General features: G+C 33.6%; 1 protein-coding gene across 2 annotated transcripts; it reads left to right on the top strand.

The window, feature by feature from the left end:
• Positions 1-6,763: 6,763 nt before the first annotated feature.
• On the top strand, positions 6,764-13,670 carry LOC128212070 (kinetochore protein Spc25-like). Of its 2 annotated transcripts, none has more exons than XM_052917356.1 (7): positions 6,764-6,856; positions 7,759-7,926; positions 8,140-8,172; positions 8,613-8,747; positions 11,122-11,223; positions 12,378-12,479; positions 13,389-13,670. In XM_052917356.1, exons 2-7 carry the CDS (start codon positions 7,770-7,772, stop codon positions 13,514-13,516), a joined length of 657 nt encoding a protein of 218 aa, XP_052773316.1. In that variant the 5' UTR covers positions 6,764-6,856; positions 7,759-7,769; the 3' UTR covers positions 13,517-13,670. The 2 variants fall into 2 exon arrangements, with proteins under 2 accessions (XP_052773316.1, XP_052773399.1); XM_052917439.1 differs by having other exon boundaries at positions 6,789-6,851.
• Positions 13,671-14,332: the final 662 nt, after the last annotated feature.

The raw sequence follows: 14,332 nt of genomic DNA, 5'->3' as shown, positions 1-14,332 counted from the left end.
GCATGCAGGAGGTCACCACAAATACGGACCTGAACAGGCATTGGCGAGGAGAAGATGGCACGACGATGGCATGGGATTTCAATGGATGAGAAATAGACCTGAAGGCTCATACGGACGGCCATATTGGCGAGAAATTATACCACTGCGCTGAATGTGGGAAATGTTATCGGCATAGAAGTAGATTGTGCAAGCAAAAGTTATTAAACACACCAAATAAAACATCAAATTTTAGATCATAAGTATCTTTCATGGCTGAGAGTGCAAGGTTCATCCCAACCCGAACATAGAGTGTATTGCGGAAGCGGGGTTTTCGTGTTTCCGCAAAGCACCCTACGAGAGGGGTGGGATGAACTTATCTTACACGAGCGGTGATGATCCTGGAAAAAACTGGAAATCTTTTGTGCGTAGTGAATATAATAAATGAATTGTAATAATTCGTGGTTGTTATGTATATTCGTGCAGTGATTCAGATTATGTTTATGTTATGATTAAATATTTATAATTCTAAAAAGAGGACAGCGTTATTTCTTGAATGGAGCGCGAAAACTTTTCTATTGCTCCATTTGAAGCGAGAAATAATCAATTTTGATTTTTAAAATTGGCACGAGACAATGTTTCCATGATGCTATAGACGACAGCCGTCTACAAGGGAGGTAATTGTGTGATGACGATTGAAAAAAAATGAATTCCATACGGGTACTTGTTTTATCTTGGCCTTGCCAAATTTTTAGGTCAACTTATCTGATGTGGAAGTAAGTAGAATCTCAGGCAGATCACAACAAATGTTTATTAATTAATCGTTATGTTATTTGATTACTTATCTTTGATTTTATCTGATTATCTGTGATCGCTTTTATTGTCAATCATTTTTATCAATGTATAAAACTAATCTAAGATATACAGTAATAGAATAAATGAAGATCATTTCCATTATAATGTCAAATTTCTGTAAAATAGCACTTAAACATACAGTTCAAAGAGTATTTTCAGTGATATAAACATTGTTCCGGGTAGAGCATACATTGTCATTGTATCATCGCAATATCATTTTATGGTTATCATTATCACAATGTCTGTCATTAACAATTATCATGACAGTATTATCATCACAACATGAAGAATGGTTAAATAAAAGGTTCATTAAAGATGTTTAAATTATGTTCAAATAAAACGTTTATCCCCATGCGATCTGTTACAAGCATCTTAGAATCGTTGCGTCTGGCCCGCTCCCAGCCCACACCAATGGTTCCTTTCTGTAATGCATTTCTGTTTATCAAAACAGTCCCGTACTGTACTGTACTCCGACTCTTTGTATCAAACGTGTGGTTCCTGAAATGTGACATTACAACAGTTGTTCGAAATGTTCGAGATAAACATTTAACAAGCATTGTTAAGTTAGTTAAGTCTGTATACCACCGGTATGGCCGGATGAGAGTTTGTTCGAGAACTCATATTTCCCGCAACACTCCCGCATAATATCGTGTCAATGTTTGTTACGTATCATAAATTTATAAAACTTTCATTATGATGGATATTTAATAATAAAGCGGATAAATATCTTCAATATCTTGAACACATTTTCAGTTTTTAAAGGCTAACGAAATATTCGTTTGCTCCTTATTATAAGATGCCTACGTGCGTTTGCCATTTTAGGTAGACTACGTACGTTTGGCAAATTTGAAATACTCTAGAAAATGCATTTTTGTACATATTGCATCGCACAAAGTATTCATAAAACAATTAAAAACAATTATTGAACAACTTAAAAACAAACATTTGAATAAAATGTATCAATTTATCTAAATATGTGACATTAAAACATTACCTACGTGCGTTTGCATTCATGGACACAATTTGTATCGAAGTGTTCTCGGAAACTATGCAGACATGAATGGTGACCAATACACCGATCGAAAGACAAAACAATGCATTCTTTTTTGCGCTATATCACTTGAACGAACTCTCGCGTATAACAAAAATATCGATAAGAAACTTACCTTGATTGACGATCAATCGAGCCAAAATACTACTGGCGTTTGCATTTGTGGTCACGTGACTTTTTTTGCTCATCCCCGGTGATAATGGGGGCAGGCTCAACGCCCATAACGCGTAGATCATAAAACTTTATGGGGAATGCGTCAATGGAAATTTTGTACCCGGCGATAACCATCTCACACCTTAACGCCTACATAATATTTATGTGGGGCGACTTCTCCGTATATGGCGCGACTTCTTAGTGTTTCGAGTTTGTTATGGTACGACTTCTCCTGTTACCAAGGGAAATCACTGTGTATCTTTCTGTTGCAAAACTGTTGTGTGCATTAGGATACTAGGGTGCGGGGTGATACAGGAATCCAGTGGATTTCACGTGAAATCCACTCAAAACGTGAAATCCACTCAGAACTCAGTTATTTTAATTAATAATTTAATTGTTTTTGTATACATATTAGAAAGTGCCTCATGAAGGGTTTATATTTCAAATTTTATTGAAATTGGTCAAAAAATAAAGAAGTTAGAGCAATTTTTCATTTTTTTCCAAAAATAGATCGGAAATCGAGGTGAAATCCAGATTCCGATAAGTGAAATCCACTCATAACTCATTAATTTTAATAAATAATTTTCTGTTTTTGTATATTTATTAGAAAGTGCCTCATAAAAGGTTTATATTTCAAATTTTATTGAAATTGGTCAAAAAAATGAAGAAGTTAGAGCAATTTTTCCAAAATAGATCGGAAATCGAGGTGAAATCCAGTTTTCGAGAAGTGAAATCCACTCATTACTCATTAATTATAATAAATAATTTTCTGTTTTTGTATATTTATTAGAAAGTGCCCCATAAAGGGTTTATATTTCAAATTTTATTGAAATTGGTCAAAAAATGAAGAAGTTAGAGCAATTATTCGAAAATAGATCGGAAATCGAGGTGAAATCCAGTTTTCGAGAAGTGAAATCCACTCTTAACTCAGTTTTATTAATTATTAATTTTCATTTTTTTGTATACATATTGGAAAGTGCCTAATGAAGGGTTTATATTTCAAATTTTATTGAAATATATCATTAAATGAAGAAGTTAGAGCAATTTTTCGGAAATCGAAGTGAAATCCACATTTTGACAGGTGAAATCCACTTTTTCAGACGTGAAATCCACTCATAACTCATTTATTTTTAACAAATTATTTTTTTGTTGAACAAATAATTGAAAAGGCATTATCATCGGTTTATATTTAAAATTTAAATGGAATTGGTCCAAAAATGAAGAAGTTTGATAAATATATTTAAAATTGATCTGAAAGCGTAGTGAAATCCACATTTTGACAAGTGAAATCCACTTTTCCAGACGTGAAATCCACTCATAACTCATTTATTTTTAACAATTTTTTTTTTGTTGAACAAATAATTGAAAAGGCATTATCATCGGTTTATATTTAAAATTTAAATGGAATTGGTCAAAAAATGAAGAAGTTAGATAAATATATTGAAAATAGATCTGAAAGCGACGTGAAATCCACATTTTGACAAGTGAAATCCAGTATTTGGGAAAGAAAAGTGTAAAGAAATAAATTCAATCAAGTATCTTAATATTAATACAGTAGTTGCTTGTGTCCGATGATTATATTTTAATGTTTTTATGTTTTATTTACTTACATTGGTATCATTTAATCCGTTTTAGTCGAGATCTCTTATATAACATTAGATCTAATATCTGAATCAGTTGAGATGCAATATATTGGTGTGTTTTTTACTGTAAGTAACCACTATCCAATATATTAGTTCTATAATATCGTTTAATAATTACTCTTGTCTTTGATCTATATCTATCAAAGACGAGGATCACGACTCTCACGTGCCGTTACTTTCGCATTTAGCGGTTAAGGTGATACATCACATATCCGAGAAAGTTGACATAACATACTCGGCGGTAAAATTAAAGAAGTTTAGTACAATGGCAGTAATTATTTTATGCCGAAAAAGAATTTGAGAAGATATGGTAAGTATAAAATGTATCAGAAATGGCAATTGTCATTGCTATGTTTTTATTTTTTATGCTATGAACATGTAGTGTTGGATATACGTATCATTTGATATTTAAACGGATGATTAATTGTTTCTGTGTATTTTGTTTTATTATATTTGGATATTTAAAAGGATAATTAATTGTTTCTGTATATTTCTGCTGTATTTGTTCATAAAATGGGAACCTTTCCGTGTAGTGTATGCCTTGAGGCATGTGCACTTGACTCAATTTATTGTGATAATTGTAAGTTGTGGTGCCATCGTACATGTTGTCAAATGGGCAAGCTTGAGCTTAAGTCTTGAGACCAACGTCATCTCAAGTTAGCGTGTATAAAGTGTGCTTATGTCGGGGATGAGTACAACTACACAGCAGCACTGAATCGGTAAGTGTAATATATACTTAGCATATATATTGGAATTTCCTGGATTTTTCAGTTACATTAAAGATAATTTTCATACTGAGCACTAATATTCAAGTATTTATTAACAAATTTAAGACCAATTAGTGAATAAATTAAAAAAAAAATGTTTAAAAACATTATAAATGATGGTCCGTAAGTTTCTGAAGATGGTCCGTAATGTACCTAAATCTGGTCCGTAGTGTCCCTAAATCTGGTCCGTAATGTCTGGTCCGTAATGTCCATGGTCCGTAGTGTCCGTGACCCATTTTATAATATGCTTATTATTGAAAACGGAGACGTTTTATATGAGTTAATGCAATATTTATTCATTTCAAAAATATATTTCATAATAAGTTTAAAAGTACATTAACAATCATGAATAGATATTACTACATCTTTAAATGAATGAATGAAGCACATTTGAAAACGTAAATAACAACTTTATAACAACAATAAATTAATAACTACGTGTTTTTATAAGCACATTTGCGAACTACTACTACTATTACTACAACAATAAGCATATTTATAACTAACATCACAATAATTGCTTTTAGCTCGTATTAATCTGTGAAATTACGTAATATGTTTCCTGATGGCGTGAAAGTATTTAATGTGTCCTTTGTTTTTGTAGTGCACCATGTCACTGTGATAGTCCTTATGAAATCTTATGTCCTTCATTTCAATGCATTGTACACTTTTTCGAACAAGATTATTGATGCGTTTTCTCTGTGCGTTGAAACTTCTTTTGCTTAGAAATTTGTCTTTGAAGTTTCCCCTTTCTGTTTACCTGTTTATATTTTTTCATATGTTGCTATTGTTTATTTTGTGTAATTATTTTCCTTAACTGTTGTGAACATACCTTTTCATTATCTCTCATTATTGTAAACCAAGTTAAACATATGATTTCACTTGGTGTAACTTTGTTCTGTTGTATTTGTTTGTTTCTTTTTTTAATTTTTTATGATTACGTATATCAACCAATGTACATGTATAAATAACCATAAATAAATGTCTGGCATAAACAAATAATACAAAACAATTTTCGGATTATTTATTAAATTTTTAATATTTTCAAAATTCGAAAGTAAAAAAGGGCCATGATTGAGGGCGCCTCCACGTGGTATGGCCTGGATGTGTATGGATATTGTGTTTATCATGAAAAAAATTCAACAATTATGCATACACAACAAAACGCCCTCACAATATAACTTCAACTTTCTTATTTTTGGATCAATTTGAATAAAATTTGAAATATAAACCCATTATGTAGCCTTTTCAATTATTTGTTCAACAAAAACATAATTTGTTAACAATAAATGAATTATGAGTGGATTTCACGTCTCAAAAAGTGGATTTCACTTGTCAAAATGTGGATTTCACTTCGATTTCCGATCTTTTTTCAAAATAGGTCTACAACTTTCTTATTTTTGGATCAATTTGGATAAAATTTGAAATATAAACCCATTATGAAGCCCTTTCAATTATTTGTTCTACAGAAAAATTAATTTGTTAAAAATAAATGAGTTGTGAGTGGATTTCACGTCTGAAAAAGTGGATTTCACTTGTCAAAATGTGGATTTCACTTCGATTTCCGAAAAATTGCTCTAACTTCTTCATTTCTTGATATATTTCAATAAAATTTGAAATATATACCCTTCATGAGGCATTTTCCAAAATGTATACAAAAAATAAAAATTACTAATTGATAAAAGTGAATAAAGAGTGGATTTCACTTCTCGAAAACTGGATTTCACCTCGATTTCCGATCTATTTTCGAATAATTGCTCTAACTTCTTCATTTTTTGACCAATTTCAATAAAATTTGAAATATAAACCCTTTATGGGGCACTTTCTAATAAATATACAAAAACAGAAAATTATTTATTATAATTAATGAGTAATGAGTGGATTTCACTTCTCGAAAACTGGATTTCACCTCGATTTCCGATCTATTTTGGAAAAATTGCTCTAACTTCTTCATTTTTTTGACCAATTTCAATAAAATTTGAAATATAAACCTTTTATGAGGCACTTTCTAATAAATATACAAAAACAGAAAATTATTTATTAAAATTAATGAGTTATGAGTGGATTTCACTTATCGGAATCTGGATTTCACCTCGATTTCCGATCTATTTTTGGAAAAAAATGAAAAATTGCTCTAACTTCTTTATTTTTTGACCAATTTCAATAAAATTTGAAATATAAACCCTTCATGAGGCACTTTCTAATATGTATACAAAAACAATTAAATTATTAATTAAAATAACTGAGTTCTGAGTGGATTTCACGTTTTGAGTGGATTTCACGTGAAATCCACTGGATTCCTGTATCACCCCGCACCGGGATATTAGGGCACTGCTTTTAAAAGCGGGTTCTTCAAAACACAAATTATTTTGTAAACAAAAAATTTTCATCCCTTAAATCACATCTGTGAGGTTTGTTTCAATCTAAATATCCATGGCCTTGAAATATTAATTGTAATCATGATAAATTTCAGCTCTTGCATTTTTTTCTACCTATATTGTTGCCACTTCACTGGAAGTGACTTAAATAAGATTAACGATGTACAAGTAATACTGTATGTAAGAGAATTATGCACCAGTCAATTGTAACCACGCCCCCCCCCCCCCCCCCCGGTACAGGGGTATAGCGGGAGAAATGGGCTGGTATGCCCCTGCAGCGCTGAGTGAATGCCATGGTTTTGTTTTCGCACTGAAAATAGCGGGGAATGTGCCTTACCTAGTTATCCTGGGCTGACGGGGATTTGACCAACAATTTGTGTCCACAGGGTGGGGATTTTACCGGGATTGCCTGGACCGAAAGTCAAAGTCCCCACTATTCCCCGGACCTGGGGGTGGGGGGCCTGGTTACAATTGACTGGTGCATGAGTCAATTTATCAAGAACAGACAACAATATAAACCAACAAAATTTGGCTCATATGATACGGACAGATTTGCAGAATATTGGTGTGGCCCATATTGACGTTCGATATAAACATTTAGCCTTCAGTTAAATTATTTTCAATTTTTGACCATTGCTAAATGTTTAATGCAGATTCATCAGTAGCGCATCAGTAGGCCGAGCATTTGCCTAACCTAAGCAAACATTCTGTTTGTATCCCTGTTGCAATGTAGTGCATACACTGCAAGCAGGGAACCAAACAGTAACCATTCGCTGCAAACATGCTTACTGCACACATGGCAGCTATTGAGACTAGTTTGATGCTGGAACAAAAGTTGTCTTCCTTGTCGCCTCACATGTGAAAGACCTCTTAAAAGTTGTGACCAACCTATGTCCTTTAAATTTGCCAAAATTCTTCTCTTTCTTTCTTTGTAGACAAACTAGTTATGGAGACCAGCCTGACGCTAGAACAAGAGTTATCTTCGTTGCAACCTCACTTGCGACAGGCTCAGGAGAAAGTTGGGGCCTGGATGAAAGATGACCTAGATGAGCAATTCCACAACGCTGCACATCATCATGAACAGGCTTTACTGGCAGCTGCTCGTAAGTTCATCCTCTGAAGTAGTATTGTTTAGTAACTCATTATTCTGTATGGCGCTGACCGTATAGAGATTTCATAATGGTAGCATTGTCAAGTTGTTTAAGCTAATATGCAACGAGAATGATCTGATTTCTATAATCTCCATCATCATAGTGTTGACTCACTTTTAAAAATATTTTGCACATTAATTTACAAGATTTAATTGTTTATTACAGACAAAAGGAAAGACAATGTCAAGGTCAACCAGTGTAAGTAGAAACAGCCAAACATGTAGTTCCAAGCTAGTTTCTAAAGCTTGGTCAACCAGTGTTAGAGAGGCAGACACTTAGTATGCCTAGGCAACTATGCCACTAGGCCGCTGTCATCATACATGTTGCATGTATCTTGGTAGTTGCAAATTTGTGTTGTGATTTGGCATATGTCTTTCAAAGCAATCTTAAAATCTTGATAACCAACTCTTTACCATTTGTTTACACGCTGTCTTCATATTACCTATTTTACTACCGATTAAGTGACTAAATTAAGAATGTTTTGAGTATAAAAAAGGCATGTTTGTTAAAAGTTTATTGCCTTCCCATGCACTTAAAGCAACTATTACAAAATATTTCTTGAACAAATGAACAATCTTTTAAAGTAACAGTACCCAAGTAAATACATTCTTGTATTCATTCTCTGTTTCTTGTTTCAGTATACGGAGTTGTTGAACAGTTGCGATCTGAACTGGAAGAACTGTACGCCATATCCAGGCAAACATCCACTAATGGTACCCAGCTGCAAGCAAACATAGATAGTCTGAAGTCTGACATCTCACAGCTTAAACAAGGTATTGACCAAATTAAAACTGTGAATATCAAAGGACCCCATTTCTTGAAAATTTGACAGGGATACAACCTGTGCAGTAGCTTATTTCATTTTGCCTAAGTTCTTATTTTCTTAATCTTTGTTTTACTCGGTAAAAATTTGTTTTATTATGATTATGCACCAGTCAATTGTAATCGTGCCCTCCCCCCCAAGTCCGGGGAATGGTCGAGACTTTGACTTTTGGTCCAGCCAAGCCCGGGTAAAATACCCGCCCTGCGGAGGCGAACTGCTGGTAAAATCCCTGCCAAATGCCCCCGCACCCAGGGAGCCTAGGTAGGCCCATTCCCTGCTATTTTTGGCACGAAGACAAAACCACCGCACTCACCCGGCACCGCGGGGCCACCTGTAAGGTAAAAACACGGCCCATTTCCCCGGCTATCCCCGGTATACACCCGAACCTTTGGGGGCCATGGTTACAAGTGACTGGTTCATTATCATAAAGATAATTTCCTGTTAATTTTCAAAAACTCTTGTACGTAAATATTACAAAAATTATACAAAAACAAAAGTTATAAGCTTAACTGAAATCCTGTTTTAATGGACTTAAGATGTGACAAGAAATAGAGGCCTGTTGCATTATTTAACGGTCAGACCACTAGCTTCAATTACTTAGGTGAATTTTTCGTAATCCTTTATAATTTTTGATGAAATGAACAGTGGTTGGAAATCTGTACAATACATCTTTCGGTCAGTGTCTTACAATCCTGCCCATTAGATTTATGGAATTTGTAATATTGTGGTGGCAATAATAATTTTTATTATATACCCATTATAAATCTATGCGCAATACATATCGCACAATACTGTAGTCTGTTTTCCACTCTACTGACGTCACGTCATAACAAATATGATTGCATGTTTTTAAAATGATGTCATAAAACAAAATAGTGTGTCATAAAAATTGCATTTATAATGATATCATGTCTTTTAAGTGTTTAAATCCAATATGGTTATGATAAAAGGGTTATTACTACAGTCAAGCCCTGTTGACTCAAACTCCCAGGGACCAGCCAAAACACATCAAGCCACGAAAAATTCAAGTGGGATTTTTTACCTTCAGTATAAGGAAATCGATCCTTTACATCCAGATCGAGCCAACGAGGATTTCGAGCCTTGCGATTTCGAGCCAATGGGGTTCGACTGTACTATGTTTTGATCTAGATATCATATTTAACTCTCATGGATTTTTGCAGATTTGGATTTCCCTCTGCTAGTGCCGCATGAAATCCTAATATGAAAAATCCACTTAAGTTAAAATACAATCTCCCAGATCAAGATAACTCACGGGTGCGAAACAGTGCATAAAAAAGAGCCAATGACACTTCCGAGCTAGAGCAAAAGAACGGATATCATCGTAAAACGTTATAAAATTATATCTAATTAACCCAACATTTTCATCGCCGTCTTATAAATGCCCATGCTTATTGCTTTGCTTATTATTGATACCTATATTTTCTCGTACTGGTATACTGTTTTAAAATCCATGACTTCTAAGAAAAGAAGCAATTATTGCACAGCTACCTTAGCAATCATGGCTTTTAGCTTGACTAAACTGACTGTGTTAAGAGAGTCTTCTGTCGAGTGCCTCTAAAGATGGATTTAATGTTACCATACAATTCATTATTATAGTGGTTAAAGTATAGGGACTATAATCTATGAATTCCTACTATATATAAAATAGATATAAGCCTACAAACCCTGAACGGGTAAAATGCTTTCCATGCTTAGGCCTTAAAAAAAAATACATTTGGTTCGGGTTACCCGACCCTACCTACGGAATAGGCGCCGACCCTAACGTTTTTATAGTCAGTTTGAAAAAAAAAATGAAAAACTAAAAAAAAATAAAAAAAAATAATATTTTTTTTGTTCTTTTTTTTTTGCTTTTCAATATGTAGTTTAAAACCTTAATTGCTTATATAGAAGATAACTTTAACACTATTCTCCAATGATGAAAATGACATTCTTATATAAAGCCTAATAAAAAAAATAAAAAAAATAAAAAAAAAGCCTACCTACCCTACCTATTTTTGAAAAGGATGTAACCCTAACCAAACAATTTTTTTTTTTTAGGCCTTACTCAAATTCTTGATATTCATAAAGTAGAGCTTGTTTATTTTCTGTATGCCAAGCACTAGTTTAACAGAAGGAATTGTTGCTTGATCGTCAAAAAGTCTAATGATGATGATTATTAAGGCAGGTTCACTGAGAAACATTTTAAATTATCAGCCACTGTGAGTTTTACGTGAAAAAATAATATTTGTGATACGGCTGAAGATAACTGTCAAGATGATGCTAAAGATATATCATAATTCTGTCAACATGTGTTTTTTATTTAGAAATTGAGGCCCCGTCAAAAGCTAAACAGAAGCTGGAGTACCTGGAGAAAGCCAGTGGAATATTCGGAGAAATGCTCGGACTCAGATTTAAGAAAACAAAAGGTCTGGTATTCCTTCACATGTTATTTGTATTAATTGCAATTAATGCAGCTATCAGTGATTTGCCCCACTGGGGGAGACTTGTTGGTGAATTAAGACAGTGGATGATTCCAGATGGGTGGAATATTTAGGGAGACAGCCACCAAGGAAAATACTAGCCATTTTTTATTGATTTAAAGATGCACTCTTACTCCCAAATTAGATTTACTACAATTAATACAATTGTTTTTAATGTACCAAAAAGAATGATCTAATGTCTAAAACAATGTTATTTATGAACGATACCGAGTTCAATTTGAAAGAAAGGTGCAAAAAACATGGTATTACTACCTTAATAATGAAAATAGATAACAGTAAATCTTTTAGCATTCACCAGTCATTTAATATTTTTGCATTTTTTGCTATTAAATACACGGCAGTTTAATCAGTCAAAATCTATGGTTGTTATACATGTGTAGATATTGCTTTTAAATAAGAGTGTCACTTTAGGTAAACAGTTCGATGAATTTGGTAATGATTGGCCATGGATGTGATATTGAAAACATGGCATGTCGCTACTGAGTGCAAACATTTTTAACTTTATTCATAAATTATGTCACATCAGGAGGCCTGGAATCCCCACCGATATATATGGGGGCTGTACGGAAAAATCTTGTGTTGCATATATACATGTACCTCCAAAAGTATTGCCCATAGGAATGTTGGTCAGCATGGGTTTTTGTGAAGCATCCTATTTCTGTCACATTTTATCAATCTTACCATTGATTGAAATTGTCTAAAATATATTGTGTTGCATATAACACCCAAAGGACTGCCCCTACTTTCATGAAACTTCATAGGAATGTTGGTCTGCATGGGTTGTGCTTAACCTGCCATTTCAGAGTTGAAGCCATTCACTTTGTAAAAAATGGCCTAAAAAAACTTGTGATGCATGTAGCACCAAAAGTGTTGCACATACCGTATTATACTATGTAATGTATATGATGCTAGCATAGATATGAAGCAGACCAAAAAATACCTGAAAAAAAAGAGTTAAAAACCTTAATACCATAGAATACCATGCTAATAAAACTTCCAAATGTTTACTTAAGTTATGTATCAAACATATAAAATAATGTCATTTAATTATGGTGACGTCATTTATTATATTTATTCAGGAAACCGTATGCAGGTGGTTCTCACACAGATTGATGAGAAGGAACCGGAAGCTCCGTTCTACTTCTTCTTGCAGATACAGGGAGTTAGCCGGAAATATGTTGGTCAGTTTTGATGGTTTTTAGTTTGCCTGTTAAAGCTCTGACAGCAAAATTATTTTTGAGGGTCGTCTTTACAGTAGTTAACATATATAAAAATAAGAACAGAAATATGTAGAAAATTATTAAGAAAACTTTAGGTCAATAACGTACAAGAGTGTACTATGTGAGTTTTAATGAAATCTGACTGCGAAAAAAACAAGTCACTTTTACCAGTAATTAGTTTTGTTTGAGTGTGTTACCATAGCAGAAGTGTTGTTCTCTGTCTCATTAAAAAATGTACAGTAATCTTGGTTTAGTTTATAGCTAACAAAGGTTTTAGATATTCACAAAACGGAAACTTTCCTGTAACTTCCCACCAAAATTGATCATCTGTTAAAACACACTTTACATGAAAAAACCCATTGAAAGGTCAACAATCTCTCCCCCTGCTATTACTAGGCGTCGGAATAGAGAATTTTTCGGAGTATTCCAACGGATAACGAAGATGTCTGCGATATACATCGGAGAATTCTCTATATATATTAAATGAAAGTAAGAAAACAGACAAGTCTGAAAATGCATATGAAATTTGTAGCTAAAATGCAAATTCAGACATGTTTCTAAGCATTATAATATTCGATCATTGTCTGATCATCAATCAGTCAGTTTTGAATCAAAGTATTAGTCTGATTCCCTTACTATTGTAAAGACAAAACATTGAAATATTTTATCATTATGTGATCATAAAACCCATTTTTGAATGGAAAAAATTGGGTCTGATTCCCAAAGTAGTTTAAAGACAAAACATGGTTTCTCAAAATTTATGAAAACATAGTTAATTTTTTATCAAAATTTAAACCTTGCTATGGTCAATTCTTTGTCAATATAAAATGAATGCTTTCGGTAGATAATTCAATTTTTTTCCCCTTACAGTAAGTGATATTGAGCCTCCGATTGAAGGATTGGATGAGCTTACAGCAGAACTGAACACATCAAACGACCTTCAGCGATTCATCTGCCAAGTTCGTTCCCTCTTTCAACAGAGTGTTAAGACATCATGATTTTAACTGACAAAACATTTTTTTAAAAGAACATTGTATATTATTAGTGGCACTTTATTTTATCTGTACAAATGTTTTAGTGTTGTCTTTATATGATATATGGCTTTGTAGATTGTAAGTCTTTCGATAAAGCTTCAGAGTGACTTATTTCAAATGCTGTTTCTTTTTATATGGGTTATTCTAATGCAATGAGGCACAGTGAGGCGAGAGTTTGTTTTTTTGTTGCTCAGAATTTTTGTGACTTTGCAAAAACTCGTAGGCAGGGCTTCTAAAACATGGCAGTTTGCCGGTATGGACCAATATTGACCACGCTGGACTGATTTCAGTCATAGGCATAATTTTGTAAGTGTCATAGCATACAGGTACATGCCATATCCCCCCTGGTGGGGGAATATCCCCCCGGAATTGTGATTGACCCACGATCTCCCGGCAGAGGATGAATATACCTTGGAATTTAAAAAAAATAAACAAAATAATTTACGCAAATTTTTATCGACAGGGATGTACATTGTCATCCTTTGTTTCCGATCAATATATTTTGAACAATTTGGTGTAGAGTATTTAAACTTGGTATGCATGTTGGTCATAGTGATAAGATTCTGGAGCAAAAAGGTCAAAGATCAGAATGCCCATTTTGAGAAAAATTGTGCATTCCCGGCATAAGACACATCAAAATGGTGCACATCATGACATAGTTTACATTTAAAAGTTAACAACAATATCTTTAATCACATGGTTAACTTTAACAAATGCAAAATCAGCCCATAACGACCATAATGGGAAGAAGTGCCTGGGTGTTTTCTTTGTTAGCTCAAC

This window comes from Mya arenaria, chromosome 1, assembly GCF_026914265.1.
Source record: "Mya arenaria isolate MELC-2E11 chromosome 1, ASM2691426v1".
NCBI lineage: Eukaryota > Metazoa > Mollusca > Bivalvia > Myida > Myidae > Mya > Mya arenaria.
This window is presented reverse-complemented; position numbering and strand designations above follow the sequence as displayed.